The following is a 13,141-nucleotide window of genomic DNA, read 5'->3' on the forward strand; positions in this document are numbered from 1 at the left end:
ACTAGTATCTTTCCCATTTAAAAATATGAGGACTACCTTGTTGATTACAAAATGTTAGTGGTAGGTTCCTCTTTCCTACATAAGTGATGAAATTATCTGGGATACACAAGCATCTTAAATGGTCTTATTAGTGGCTCTGTTCTACATGACAGTGCAAGGCTAGTCATCGTCATGGGCACCCGAAGAAATCCGATTTAAACAGTATATAAAACAGAATCACCTCATCAAAGCACACGTTGTAAGTTCTCAAGATTTCATCCATTCTTGTAACATCAAACGGTGAGCTACTATAAAAATGCTATGCTAGGTTATCTAATGGAATTAAAGGCAAATGGATTACAGCCTGGTTTTTAGGAAAACAAGATGGACTTCAAAACCAGGAAGACAGAGGAGGAGGTTTCTATCATTGAAATGCATGCGAGGGATTTTAGAAAGAGCAAAGGCAAACGCTGCTGAGTTAGAACTGGCATCTTGGCAAGTTGCATGCATCACATGCCATTTTACCGGGATCTATGCTTGTAGATCACAGGGCCATTTTGCCGTTTCTTTGGTGGCCAGACAAGGGGCGACCTGCATGGAATGCACAGTGAGGCAGAGACATGGACAAAGGCCATTTTGCAAAGAAGTGAGACTGATGACACAGAAGAGTGGAGCGTGAGGTCGCAAAGCACACGGACTCTCATGTGTGAAAAAGGAAGGAGAAACCAGGGCTGCCTACGGTTCTCAGGTAGATCAGAAAACCACAGGCACAGATCGTGTCACCTGACTGCATTTACAACACACACAGGGGCTTGGCCTGCTGCTGTTTTTAAAAGAGACTTCAGCATCCTGCGGAGGGGAGTGACTTACGCAGAGGCCGACTGCGAGGGCTTCATGGATGCGGACCCGCAGTCCCCCGCATGGTGGGGCACTTTTGGCGACGCTGGGAGGGATGAGTCAGTGAGCTCTTCGATGTCCGAATGGGAGGAAGGAGGCTTGGTGGACTTCTTCTTCCCAAAGGCTTGTTTGAATGAGCTTCTCAGCTGAAAAGAGGACAGGAATGACCTTTCTTGTCTGTGTGCATGTGGAGAATTTGGCTTTGGGGCGTTAGTTTGCAGGTGCTATCCTAGCCACTGCCTGGGGTCAGTACGGACAAGCAGAGTATTAACAGGTGCAGCACGGTATCTCTAGAAAACAACGATACCGCGTTTTGTGTTTTGTTTTATTCTTATATTAATCCAGCGCAGCGCAAACACGGAAGGCTTTGAAATAGTGCAAGGTCAAGGGCATGGCTGTCAGAGCACTCATTTAAAACTAAGTACCTTGAAGGGATCTCCACTCCCAATGCTTCTCTCTTCAAGGCAATTTGTTTTAAATGGGCCACTTTAGCGCTACAATCAAGTCATGTCCTGCTGACAGTATAAACTTAAAAAGGAAAATGAAATCAAATTCACCTAACACCTCTTTAATTGTGATTTTTCTATTCAAATTTTCAATTCCCATGCTATTCAAAACCGGAATTGGTATCCCCTACAGCTCTATTCAGAAAGTGTTTTTTTTGTTTTTTTTTTTTTTTACCTCTTCTCTTTAAAATTTGAGATTAAAATGAAAAGACACAAAGAAAAGACATACAAGGTAATCTGTTTTTGAAAGGTATAAAAAGCCTACTGCCAAAATGAATAGCATTCATGCCAAGGTAGGGTATTTTTTATAGATGCATGCCAAATTGTCCACGGTTTATATTCACCTCACTTCCTCTAGAGTTCACCTTGCAGAAACATGAAAGAGTGTGGAATTACAAATCAAGGGAATGAAGGCTGATCAGTATTTTAAAATATTACCTTATAAACATTTTTTTTAAAACAAAAAAAGATATTTCTTTCATTATTTATAGCAGGCACTCAGCAAAATCCTCTGGTGGTTATGTTTTGGATTTCATCAATAGTTGTACTTATTTAAGAAATTACCTTCATTTCATAGTATAAAAAAAAAAATCCTTTACTGCATGGTTTTTAAACATTTTGCTGTGATAGCGTCTTCCCCTCAGTTTTTTAGCAATTGCTTAGTATCATCATAAATTCTATCTCTAGCACATGTAAAGCATTGTTCTGGGAAAGTACATTTCTATATTTCTGCTATATTCTCTTAAAAAAAAATAAATAAACAAAAACCCAAAAACAAACAGACCCAGAAAGCAGACATTAATGTAGTTGATTTCTGAGGAGGTGAAGCTTTATTCACACTATAACCCGTTGAAGTGAGAGGTGGGGAGGCTTTCTAGGTTTCTTCTTTCCCTTTCTTTACAATTCATTTCCTCTCCTCTTCCTCCATCCCTGCCACAGTATCACCACCACACCACCATCTTTTCTTCTCCCTCATCTCCAGGGTAAATCCCTGTCCTGTCATTTATTAATAGCTGTCATCTCAGTTTTCTTACAACAACTTTATAAAATCGGTATTAATTATCCTATTTTTGTAGATGAGAAAACATAGGCCCCCTCAAAAAGTGAAGTCGCCTGCTTATGGTCCAAGTATTAAGTGGTAGAGTTGGGATTCAAACCCAAGAATAGTTCTGACCAAAACCTCTCCTCCTCAGCACCAGGCCACCCTAATTCTGGTGATGAGTACTGCCTTCCGGGGGGCCAGTGACTTGAGGGAGTCCCTTTGTAAACTGCTACAGACTTCTAAATCTCTAAACAAAACAAATCTGACTCATCGTGCACTAATAAGCTTTTGAATAAGATGGATGACCAGGGCTTACCCAGTTTTTCTTCTTCTTTTTCTTGGAGTCAGCATCATTACCACTACCAATGCTGGAATGGCTTGTGGCACTGTTGATACTAGAAACACTTTCAGAAGAATGCTGTCTTCTGATGCGGAGATCTAGCAACAGACAGAACATCACATTAGCTCCCAAAGACTTTCACTGTGAACAAATAAGACTTTTATGCTTTTTTGAGGGGAAGTCTGCGAATAAAAGTCAACATGGCTTTGTACAGATCGTTTCAGTGCAGTTTTGGATTTGTAAGTTTAATAAAGTACCACCTTATTTGCTTTAATTAACTGGGTTATCGGCATTAAGATTCACTGGTATCTCATAAGTCTGTAGCTCTGCTGGTTTAATGAATTCTGAGTTTTATCCAAAAATGAAATGCTATGCTAGTGATTTCTCCTGAATACCTGGATCAAGCAGATCTTCCAAAGTGATTTATTCCAAATGATTACTTCCATGGCATAAATGGAAACTCATAATAGCATGAGAATTAATTGTGTCTTTTTAATATCAGTGCTTTGAATAAAGCTACCGAAGCCAAATATATTAATTTTCCATTTCACAGAATCATACCATAATAGAGTCAAAACAAACTTTTGAAGTCATTTAAGCAATTCAATTCAGGTGACGAAATTGAAGTGCAAAGAAGTAACTTAACCAAGGTCAAAGAACCTGTGAGGGAAAGGTGCTCAAGAGAGAAACTGCATAGACTGCATGTGTAAACTAAACAGGAAACATATTTAAGACGGTGCAATTCTTCCATCATAGTCCCACCCGTGACCTGGAATAGTAATAATAATAACAACATGTAATATTAAAGCTAGCTTTTACTATGTGTTTACTCTGTCCTGGGATTATCTAATTTCATTCTGTTTTTTTTTTTCTTTTAAAGATTTTATTTACTTATTTGAGAGAGAAAGAGAACACAACCAGGGGAAGTAGCAGAGAAAGAGGAAAAAGCAGATTCCCCATTGAGCAGGGAGCCCAACACAGGGCTCAATTCCAGGACCCTGAGATCATGCGTGACCTGAGCTGAGGGCAGATGTTTGACCAACTGAGCCACCCAGGCGCCCCTTATCTAATTTTATTCTTAAAGCAAAGTGTTGAAGTAAGTTTAATTATGAAAAGTAATTTCATCAGAGCCACACAGATGAAACACAAAAGAGCTAATCCAACACCTAGGCAGACTCTAATATCTGTTGTGCTAAATGCTATGTGATATGGGCTTGCCATACTTCTCAAAAGCATGTAGTGCTTCTTTAGTCACACAAGATAACTTGAAAAAAATAACATTTGATATTTAATCATGTTTTGAAGATACCCACTTATTCCGTACAATCAGCTTATAAAATTTATTTATAATTGTTGAAACTGAAATTTCATCTACTTACTACGAACTGATAATAAGTGTTAGTGGAGACACTAAGAAATTATAAAATTTTTTTAAGGTCAAGTCTGCTTTAAGGCCAAACCTATTACTATATTTAATCGGCATCAATTAAGATTTGTCAAGCAAAAAATCTCAGTGGAACTTCCAAGGTGTCAGAAATTATAATATAGCTTTCAAAAAGCTTCCATAGAAACAATAGTATAAAAGCAAAGCCTTTCCGGTTGACTGCTTTATTTAACATTACAACACCCCATGACAATGAAACTATAACTGTTACTTTCAAATATAATAAGGGAGTATATGTGTGGGTACGTAATACATGTATACATATCTCTAACCTTAGAGTTATATACATACATATCACTAAGTACCTTAATTTTTCCATTAAGATAATAAGCATGGTGACAATTTTATAGGAGGGAAAAAAAATAAAACAAGTTTTCAGAATCCATAGAGTTTGGCCTCTTAAAAGTCCTTTAAAAAATAATGATGAGACTTTACTGTGGTTACATGCCCAAAATATTGCCCAAAATACTATCAATGTCAAAACTTAAATGAAGGTGAGATGTCTAAATTATAACCATAACCACTATTTCTGCTTCTGTACCTTCGCTTGCTAACCCATGAGGAGATGGAAAATTACCAGCAAACTTTGTATAGGCATTCTTTAACCATACACAACCCCTGCCCAGAATCGAACCTAGCAGAGTGGCCAATCCCAGACCCCCACTGGCTCTGGGCCGAGAGATAACAGCCATCCGGCGCCAGAGAAACCCCCACCCAGAATTGGACATGACAAAGTGACTGCTCCAGGAACCCCCACCCAGCTTTGGGTACGGGAGATAATAACCATCTGGCATCCTGTGGCTTGACAGGGAGACCCCGGCCAATCCTGAGGTGACACATACCCTAGAGGTGCCAACCAAGCAGTTTGAAGAACAACAGCCCGTTGACCTAACCAATAATCTGTTCTCAGCTTTTTCCCGCTCTGTAGCGCGCCAGTCACATTATAGAGTTGCTGTTTGATTTTCCTGCGGTATGTAGTGATTTGTTACGAGATACTATGATGTATGCTAAGTCCCTGCCTCCCCAAAAATAGAGTATGAAAAGTGCTGTGATCCTGAGCTCAGGACCTCTTAGCGTCACCGGCAACGAGTGCGCGGAGGTCCCGGTTCGAACTCGTAATAAATGACCCTTTGCTGTTTGGCTTGGACTCTGGACTCTGGTGGTCGTCTTTGGGGGGGTCTCCGAATTTGGGCACAACAAAGGCATTTATTTATGCATGCTATTTTGATTGAACAATAAAGGAGCACAGTATCCCTTAATCAACAAATATGGAAGCTATATGAATAAAGAAAAGAAAAATATGCTGGTATTTATTTGTGTTTTGAATTTCTGCTGTGACTGTCTATAAGCTTTTGTGATCAAGATACATTATTTGTTAGGTTTTTCCCTAGTAACCGACTTTTACAAATAAAGCAATTATATTAGGTGTTAAAGTACTCCAGAGTTTTTAATATATCCAAAAATTATAAATTGTATTTGACTTTGATTAACCCTCAAAATTTAAGCAGATGAGTTAATTCTTACTATTGTAAGTCAAAAGTAGTCCTTAAGGGTATTATTTACTTTCAGTTATGATGGCATTTACCAATAAAGATTAGCAAAGGAATGATTTCAATGATATCATGGAATGAAAGGAATGCATTTTACTCATCTCTAACAATTCCTTCCTAGTGCTTGTAAGTATTGATTCAGTACATGTGGCATCATAGAGCTTTGTAGAGAATGGTTGGCCCAATGGATGTCGACAATATGAGTGAATGGAGAAGCTTATTTTACAAGTCTGTATTTCAGTTACGTACTTGTTCATCCATTCATTTCCTTTTCTTACCCTCCATACCAGCACTGCCCCAGTTCAAGCTATCACTATCACTTACTTACCTGCTTGACAGCAAGAATGGCTGTCCAAATTTCTCACCTTCAAACGCTTCAATAGATGGTAACTAGAGAATTCTCTTTAAAAGGAAAACATCATCACTCCCATACTTAAGACTCTTCAACAGATTCCCATTTTAATAAGAAAGAAAGCATTCTAACTCTTAAACAGGGCCTAAAAGTCCCTCAGTAGTCTGGTCAGTAATTCTCTCTCTAACCTGGTTCTATGTGTTGTAACTTTGCTCACTGTACCAGTCCCATAAAGGCACTAGTCCATTTTCTATCTCAAGGCTCTTCTGGAATAGTCCTCTCTCAATACTTGAGTTGATCATTATTCCTTGGAGCTCCCTTTAAATGTTGCTATCTGGGGAAGGCCTTTCCTGACTATGAACCTCTAGGAGGTTCCCTGGTACCCTTGTTTTCCATGGGCACCTAGGCCTGTTGCTTTTATAACCTAACTATTTTGGCATACATATTCAGCTATGTCAGCGATCACAATTATTTATTTCCTGCTCTCCCATAAGACTAAAAGCTTAATGAATACAAAGATTATACCTGTTTTGTTTATCATTGTATACCCGGGATGCTGAACAAATTACGGCAAGTAGTAGGCAATCAACAATCATTTGTAAGTAATATTATTATTATTCATTGAATATAACTATGTTTGCCTAACATTCCTAAAACAGTATTCGCTCTTGATAGCAGTTTACTACATGTTTTGTTGAACTGTATTGGCATATCACAAGGAAAAATTTTATTCTATGTTTGTACACAAAGGTAGTGACTTAAAAAACAATAGTATATTTTGAAAAATAAAAGTAAAATTTTCCATTACTTTACTTTTCATAAATAGTTATATAGATGTATTTCTATATAGTTAAAGTTATACAGAGATCTATTCACATCTCTGTGGCAATTGACTGTGAGCCCTTGAGTAAGGACTTTTTTGGAAATCTTTATATTTTGAGATATAATAGAGTGGATAGTATATACTAGGTGTTCAAGGAACATTTGTGCATGAATAAATAAATTTATTATATTATAGACTACTATTATTTATCATGCCTGGTTGATAAACATGATGCACAAATAGAAAATAGAAAGTTACATTCATTATGTGACTTTTTCATAGTTTGGCCTGCCTGTGTTGCCCCACTCCAAATATATATTGTAAGATTATATGTTACAAATTTATCTAAGATAAATATATAAAATTCTCAAAAGCCAAATCTCAATATGATTTCAGACTGTAAGTTTATAGCTTATACAATCACCTTAATAACCAATGGAAAACAACATAATTAGTCCAAGAGACTTTATTTTCTCCATGTTACATCAATGGTCAATATAGTAAAAATCAGTTTGTGTTCACTGAATTGAATACGAAGTTTTAATATTACATAAACCTAATCTAAATATCCTATATACATTTATAATTCCTGTTTCTGTGCATTTTAAATCTTGTAAAAATATTTTTAAATCTTTCTTGACCAATTTGAATATTAACTGTTATTATCTTGCTTATTTTATGTGTCTCTCCCACATACAGCAGAGGAGTTCCTTTTTTTCAGTTCCAGTAGGTATACAAGGGTACCTGTTGGCTACAATAAAAAGAATCCTTCCAGAAAGTTTTACTTCAGTGACTTATACTGCATTAAAGAAAGGATTAAGCCTTTTAAAATCCCTTCTGGACCTATTTACGACATGAAGATTTAGAACATAAGCTGCTTTATTATAGCTCTAAGATAAGCTTTAAATATGCAGTAATTTTCCATGTGGCATATAAATCAACTCCCCCACATGGAAAGTTGCTAAATTCTTAACAGAAGTAGCCCCTAGAGAACTAGTTTTTCCTTCAATTTAAGTATATCTCACTTTATATAATTTTTTCCCTAAAATTTAAATTCAAGTTTTTAAAAAATTACATTTTTAAAATCGAAATTCAAATAAGCCCCTTTTGTGTCATAAGGCATCATCATGGCCACTTGGATTGAAAAAAAAAAACAAACAACCCTACCATTGGTCAGAAAAGACTGAACTTAAATAAATTAAGGCACCAAAGTATACTACAAATTTGGATAGAAGCACAGTATTTCCAGAAAGATATCACAAGGGGACCTCATCCAGCTTAAGGGTCAAGGAGGCATATTTAGTCCAACTCTTATAAGGTTTCAAAAAGTTTTTATGTTGAAAATTTTAAGGAGATATAACCAGAACACAAAAAAGAACTTCTAGAGAATTAGAAGTAGTTCAGGGTAGCTGAAATAGACAACATGACAAAAAAGCAGAGAATACGGTCTAAAGCAGTGTCTAGCTAGTAAGTGGCAGCCAATAAATATTTGCTGAATGAACAAAGCTGGTGAAGAAAGATTATGTCATGTTAAGAAGTTTGCATTTCATCCTAAGGGTAACGGGACATCTGTATATATATATATATATGGTGTTGACAACAGCTTTGGTTTCAGAATGATATAAAGTGATGCAGGATGAAAGGCAGGAAGGCTTTAGGAGTTTATGGTCATAGTTCAGGGGAGAGATGAGAGATGGTGTTAGGAGGATCAGAGAAAAGGGAACAGATCCGAGAGATATTTAACAGGTAGAATCAATAGAGCTTAGCGATTTAGTGAATGAAGAGAAGAGGATTTATGAATGACATCTAGATTTATGGCTATATAGAAGGACGGAGGTACCGTTTACTGAGGCAAGGAACACTGAAGGCAAAGCCGGCTAAGAGGGAAGATGACAAGTTCAAATTTGGAGATGTTGAGTTTAGTGTGACAAACAGACATCCAAAGATGACCAAAGACAGCTCTCTCTGGGGCAGCTAGGCTTATAGATCTGTAACTCAAAAGAGTAGCCAGGCCTGGAGAGATATATTTGACAGCTATCAACACATAAATGATAATTATAGCTAGAGGATTAGATGAGTTTGTACAGACTTTTAGAGAGGATGAAGAGACTCACCGTGTACCAAATCTTTTTTTTTTCCCTTAAATTTTTTTTTTTTTTTTTTATCCCCAGGGGTACAGGTCTGTGAATCGCCAGGTTTACACACTTCACAGCATTCACCAAAGCACATACCCTCCCCAATGTCCATAACCGTGTACCAAATCTTAAAGGAAGTCAATTGAGGACTGGGTTTTTAATTCCAACATTTAACAAACGGACACAAAGGAGTGAACCTGAGAAAGAAACTTTGAAAGAGATTTCAAAGAATCCAGAGAAAAACTAAGAGTGTGAAGAGATGAATGTGTCGGGTAGTATAGTAGGACATCAATATCAAATGCTATTTACACGTCAAATATGATAAGAATTTTAAAATGTTGTACTGGATTTTGTGTCCTATAAGTCATTATGGATCCTGGAGAGAACAGTTTTGGTTTGATAGTAGGAGAAGCCATATTCCAGAGGTCTGAAGTGTGACTGAATTTTGGAGACATTAAAAGATTCCATAAAATGGCTGCAGGATTCACTTGGAAATGGGAAAGTACATGATAGGGCATTCAGGGTATAGAAAAGCTTTTTTTTTTTTTTTTTTTTTTTTGGTATGTTGGTCAAGAGTTAGGACATGAATAAGTAGAACCTATGCAAAGAAAAAAAATGACATGACATGAATACAAAGCATCTCTTCAGTGGGAAACTAAGGAAGGTATGGTAGTAAATAAGATTATTATTATTTTTTTAAGATTTTATTTATTCATTTGAAAGAGAGAGACAGAGAAAGTACACAAGCAGGCAGGGAGAGGCAGAGGGAGAGGGTGAAGCAGACTCCCCGCTGAGCCAGCCAAGAGCTTTATGCAGAGCTCGATCCCAGGATCTGGAGATAGTGACCTGAGCCAAAGGTAGAGACTTTACCATCTGAGCCACCCAGGTGCCCCTATTATTGTTGAGAACTGATGAAGCATAGTAATAATGAAAAGCAGACTTTTGGACCTTTTTCTTACTGTTTTTAACATTTCTGTAAGATATGCACCTGTCTATTGCCTCCATCCAAATGATATTTTCCTCATACCTATTACTTGATATTTCACCATATAGATTATTTTATTTTTGTTTACAGATCTAGATTTTCAGACTCCTTACAGGGTGTGTTTTGCTTGAAGTCAGATATAAATGCATTAAGCAACCTCCCCCACCCCACTTTTACCAAATCAAAGAGAAAATTGTGTGCATAGAGGCAAATTCCTTAAGGTTAACTAAAAAATTATTGATAAGGAAATCTATTGTTCTTAATTTCTGGCATTTTGACTGCATTAAGGCCTACTTATTCATTATAAAAGGCAGTGCCACTGAGTAAAAGCAGCTTCACACCAATAAATAAAATAAAATGGGTATTTATTATATTGAATGAAAAAATGGCAGTATTTCTAAATATACCTTTGGGAGGATGGTCTGGACCATTCAGTGCTCCCTGGATAGCGGCCTGGGCAGCAGAATTCTGGGCCTTCAGCATTTCAATGGTTTCTCTTAGTTCTATAAGTTCAGACTCCTGTGAAACAAACAGAATTTAGAAGTTTTAATGCCTAGAGAGAAAAGTAAAATGTCCTTGTTCATAATTCACCATCATACGGGTTTCATTTTATGTAGTACTAATGTCTGGGGAGATTTGGATGCCTGACTGACCTTGTCAAGTCATATCTAACAACTTCTTATTTATCTAAATGTAAAGGAGAATTTTAGAAAAATGTCTCAGTTATTCTCATATAAATGTGATCTTAATAGTCTTTATTCCTTTCAAAGGGTAGCATCTAAAGCTGACCAATGCAACATAAAGCAAGACATCACACTGCACATTTGATACCACACTTATTAATACCACCAAGATTATATCAGAGAGTAGTGAGCAGAATTGCATAGGTGCCTCACATGGCATTTATTGTCAGCCGGAAACCCTGAATTCTTGTTGAATGAATGACTTCAGATTTTGTCTCCTTTACATTGCCCTTGGGGAACTGATTCTTTATATTCAAGTATAAAAGCAGGAACTCATCCCTACCTTGCCTTAACTACACGTCATCTTATTAAATTCTGCTGGGCAAATCAAGGTCATCTTAGATTCTGATACTTTTCATCCAGTAATATTCCCAGTATGGAGACCCAATTTTACCAAGCCAAAGCAACATGGGAATTTTTTTTTTTTAAGTGAATAGAAGTACATGCAATCTACAGCCCTTAAATGATACCAATTTATTTAAAAAAAAAAAAAAGGTAGCCTACACATCAAATTGTTATGAAACATCTCTTTTCTTATTGAACTCAAGATAACTTAAAGATGTGTCCCAATGAACATAGACATGATTTTTCACAGTTATGTAAGTGAATTGTCAGAAACGACTATAAGGAAGAATGAAGAAGATAGGATATATGCCTCTCCAAAAAAGGAAGTAGAATATTGTTTCAGCATGGGCAGTATTTCCCTGAGGAGCTCAAAACAACTCTAAAAATTAGAATTGTTGTCAGCCTCTTAGAAGGAGAATCCCTAGGGAATGTAAATTGTCATTCATCATTTTCTGTAGCATCTTTGGCAGGAATTCAAAGAATCAGGCTCAGTTTCTTCACTCTATAGTAAATAGCTTATTCCTAGTCTCCATCTCCCAGAATATATTAAAAAGGTAAGATCACCACAATTGCTTTTGGAGGAAACATCTTCAGATGTAAGAACATCCAGAGACTAGTCTAACCCTGGACACTTGAAAAAAAAAAAAAAAAAAACCAAAAAACTAAAAAACCCAAAAAACATAAAATAGGCAATGCTAAGTGAAATGATAGCCAAGTTTGGAACAGATACCTAGTATGTCCTATAACTATTTTCACTGGATATCTGACATATTTCTAATAGAGGACAGATAATTAAAATAATAATAAACCCTCTTACAGACTTCTAATAGTTTATAAGTCAAAGAATCTCATAATGAGCGATCGGTAGCCACCTCCCGGATTCACAGCTGGATCTTCAAATATTTGACTGTAATTTAATTTGCATATATTCATCAAAAAGGAAAAATAACATGTTTGTGGAAAATTTCCACTGCCATAATACAAAATTCAGACCCAATTCATCATAATTTCTCACTATCTCCAAGTTCTATCTATAATTTTGTCCCTTGCTCAATCAGTAATAGGTAAGTTTTCCAAAATTTAATGTATTTTCCATTTAAAATAAATCTCCCAATAGTAAAATGTTTACAGAAATTCATTCTACCTTTACCAGAAAACTTCACAAAAGGAGTTCTATAGTGCATACTTAATGAATCACATAATTTAAATAGTAATTTTACAACATATAGACTAGAATACACATTAAATTTTAATGAAAATCAGATTTTCATCCTTGAATTTAAAATCAAGAGTGCTCGTACTATGGATTAAAAAAATCTGCTGAAAAATGTGGCCTTAGGTTGAAAGAATAAAAATGGAATGAGATCTCATGCAAAGGTCTAAAAAATACAGCTTAATTTTATGAGTAAGCTGACTTATTTCAATGTCTAAACTTTAATCTTTTCTAGAGAAATCTCTCCTCAAAACTGTTTTTAAAAAGATTAGAAGTGGAATGCTCAGGGAATATTGTTTTTTCAGAAAACTGCATTTAATATGAGATAGAAGAATGGAGGCTCTCACTGCTAGGATAAATGAGGCAGAAGAAAGAATTAGTGATATAGAAGACCAAATGACAGAGAATAAAGAAGCTGAGCAAAAAAAATGAAGAATGATCACTTTTAAAATTTTTTTTTTTTTTTAAAGATTTTATTTATTTATATGACAGAGATCACAAGTAGGCAGAGAGGCAGGCAGAGAGAGAGAGAGGAGGAAGCAGGCACCCTGCTGAGCAGAGAGCCCAATGCAGGGGCTCGATCCCAGGACCCTGAGATCATGATCTGTGCCGAAGGCAGCGGCTTAACCCACTGAGCCACCCAGGCACCCCCTAAAATTAAGTATTTTCTTTAAAAAGATTATTTATTTATTTGAGAAAGAGCGGACACAAGTGGCAGGGGGAGGGGCAGAGGAAGAGGGAGAAGCAGACTCCCTGCTGGACAGGGAGTCCGATGTGGGGCTCGATC

At 36.5% G+C, this 13,141-nt stretch overlaps 1 protein-coding gene across 8 annotated transcripts in view; it reads right to left on the minus strand.

The window, feature by feature from the left end:
* NAV3 (neuron navigator 3) overlaps positions 1–13,141 on the minus strand; it is a 597,791-nt gene that overhangs the window by 37,496 nt on the left and 547,154 nt on the right. For 6 of the 8 annotated variants that reach the window (XM_045069074.1, XM_045069076.1, XM_045069075.1 and 3 more), the window contains 4 exons: positions 10,461–10,572; positions 2,741–2,862; positions 1,727–1,747; positions 850–1,022 (listed from right to left, as the gene is read on the minus strand). In XM_045069074.1, the coding sequence (XP_044925009.1) occupies positions 850–1,022; positions 1,727–1,747; positions 2,741–2,862; positions 10,461–10,572 (428 nt within the window). The remainder of the gene's footprint in view (positions 1–849; positions 1,023–1,726; positions 1,748–2,740; positions 2,863–10,460; positions 10,573–13,141) is intronic. The other 2 variants (XM_045069073.1, XM_013056014.2) reach the window with 1 other exon arrangement.

This window comes from Mustela putorius, unplaced genomic scaffold (genome assembly GCF_011764305.1).
Source record: "Mustela putorius furo isolate JIRA1106 unplaced genomic scaffold, ASM1176430v1.1 tig00003911_pilon_pilon_pilon, whole genome shotgun sequence".
NCBI classification, from domain to species: domain Eukaryota; kingdom Metazoa; phylum Chordata; class Mammalia; order Carnivora; family Mustelidae; genus Mustela; species Mustela putorius.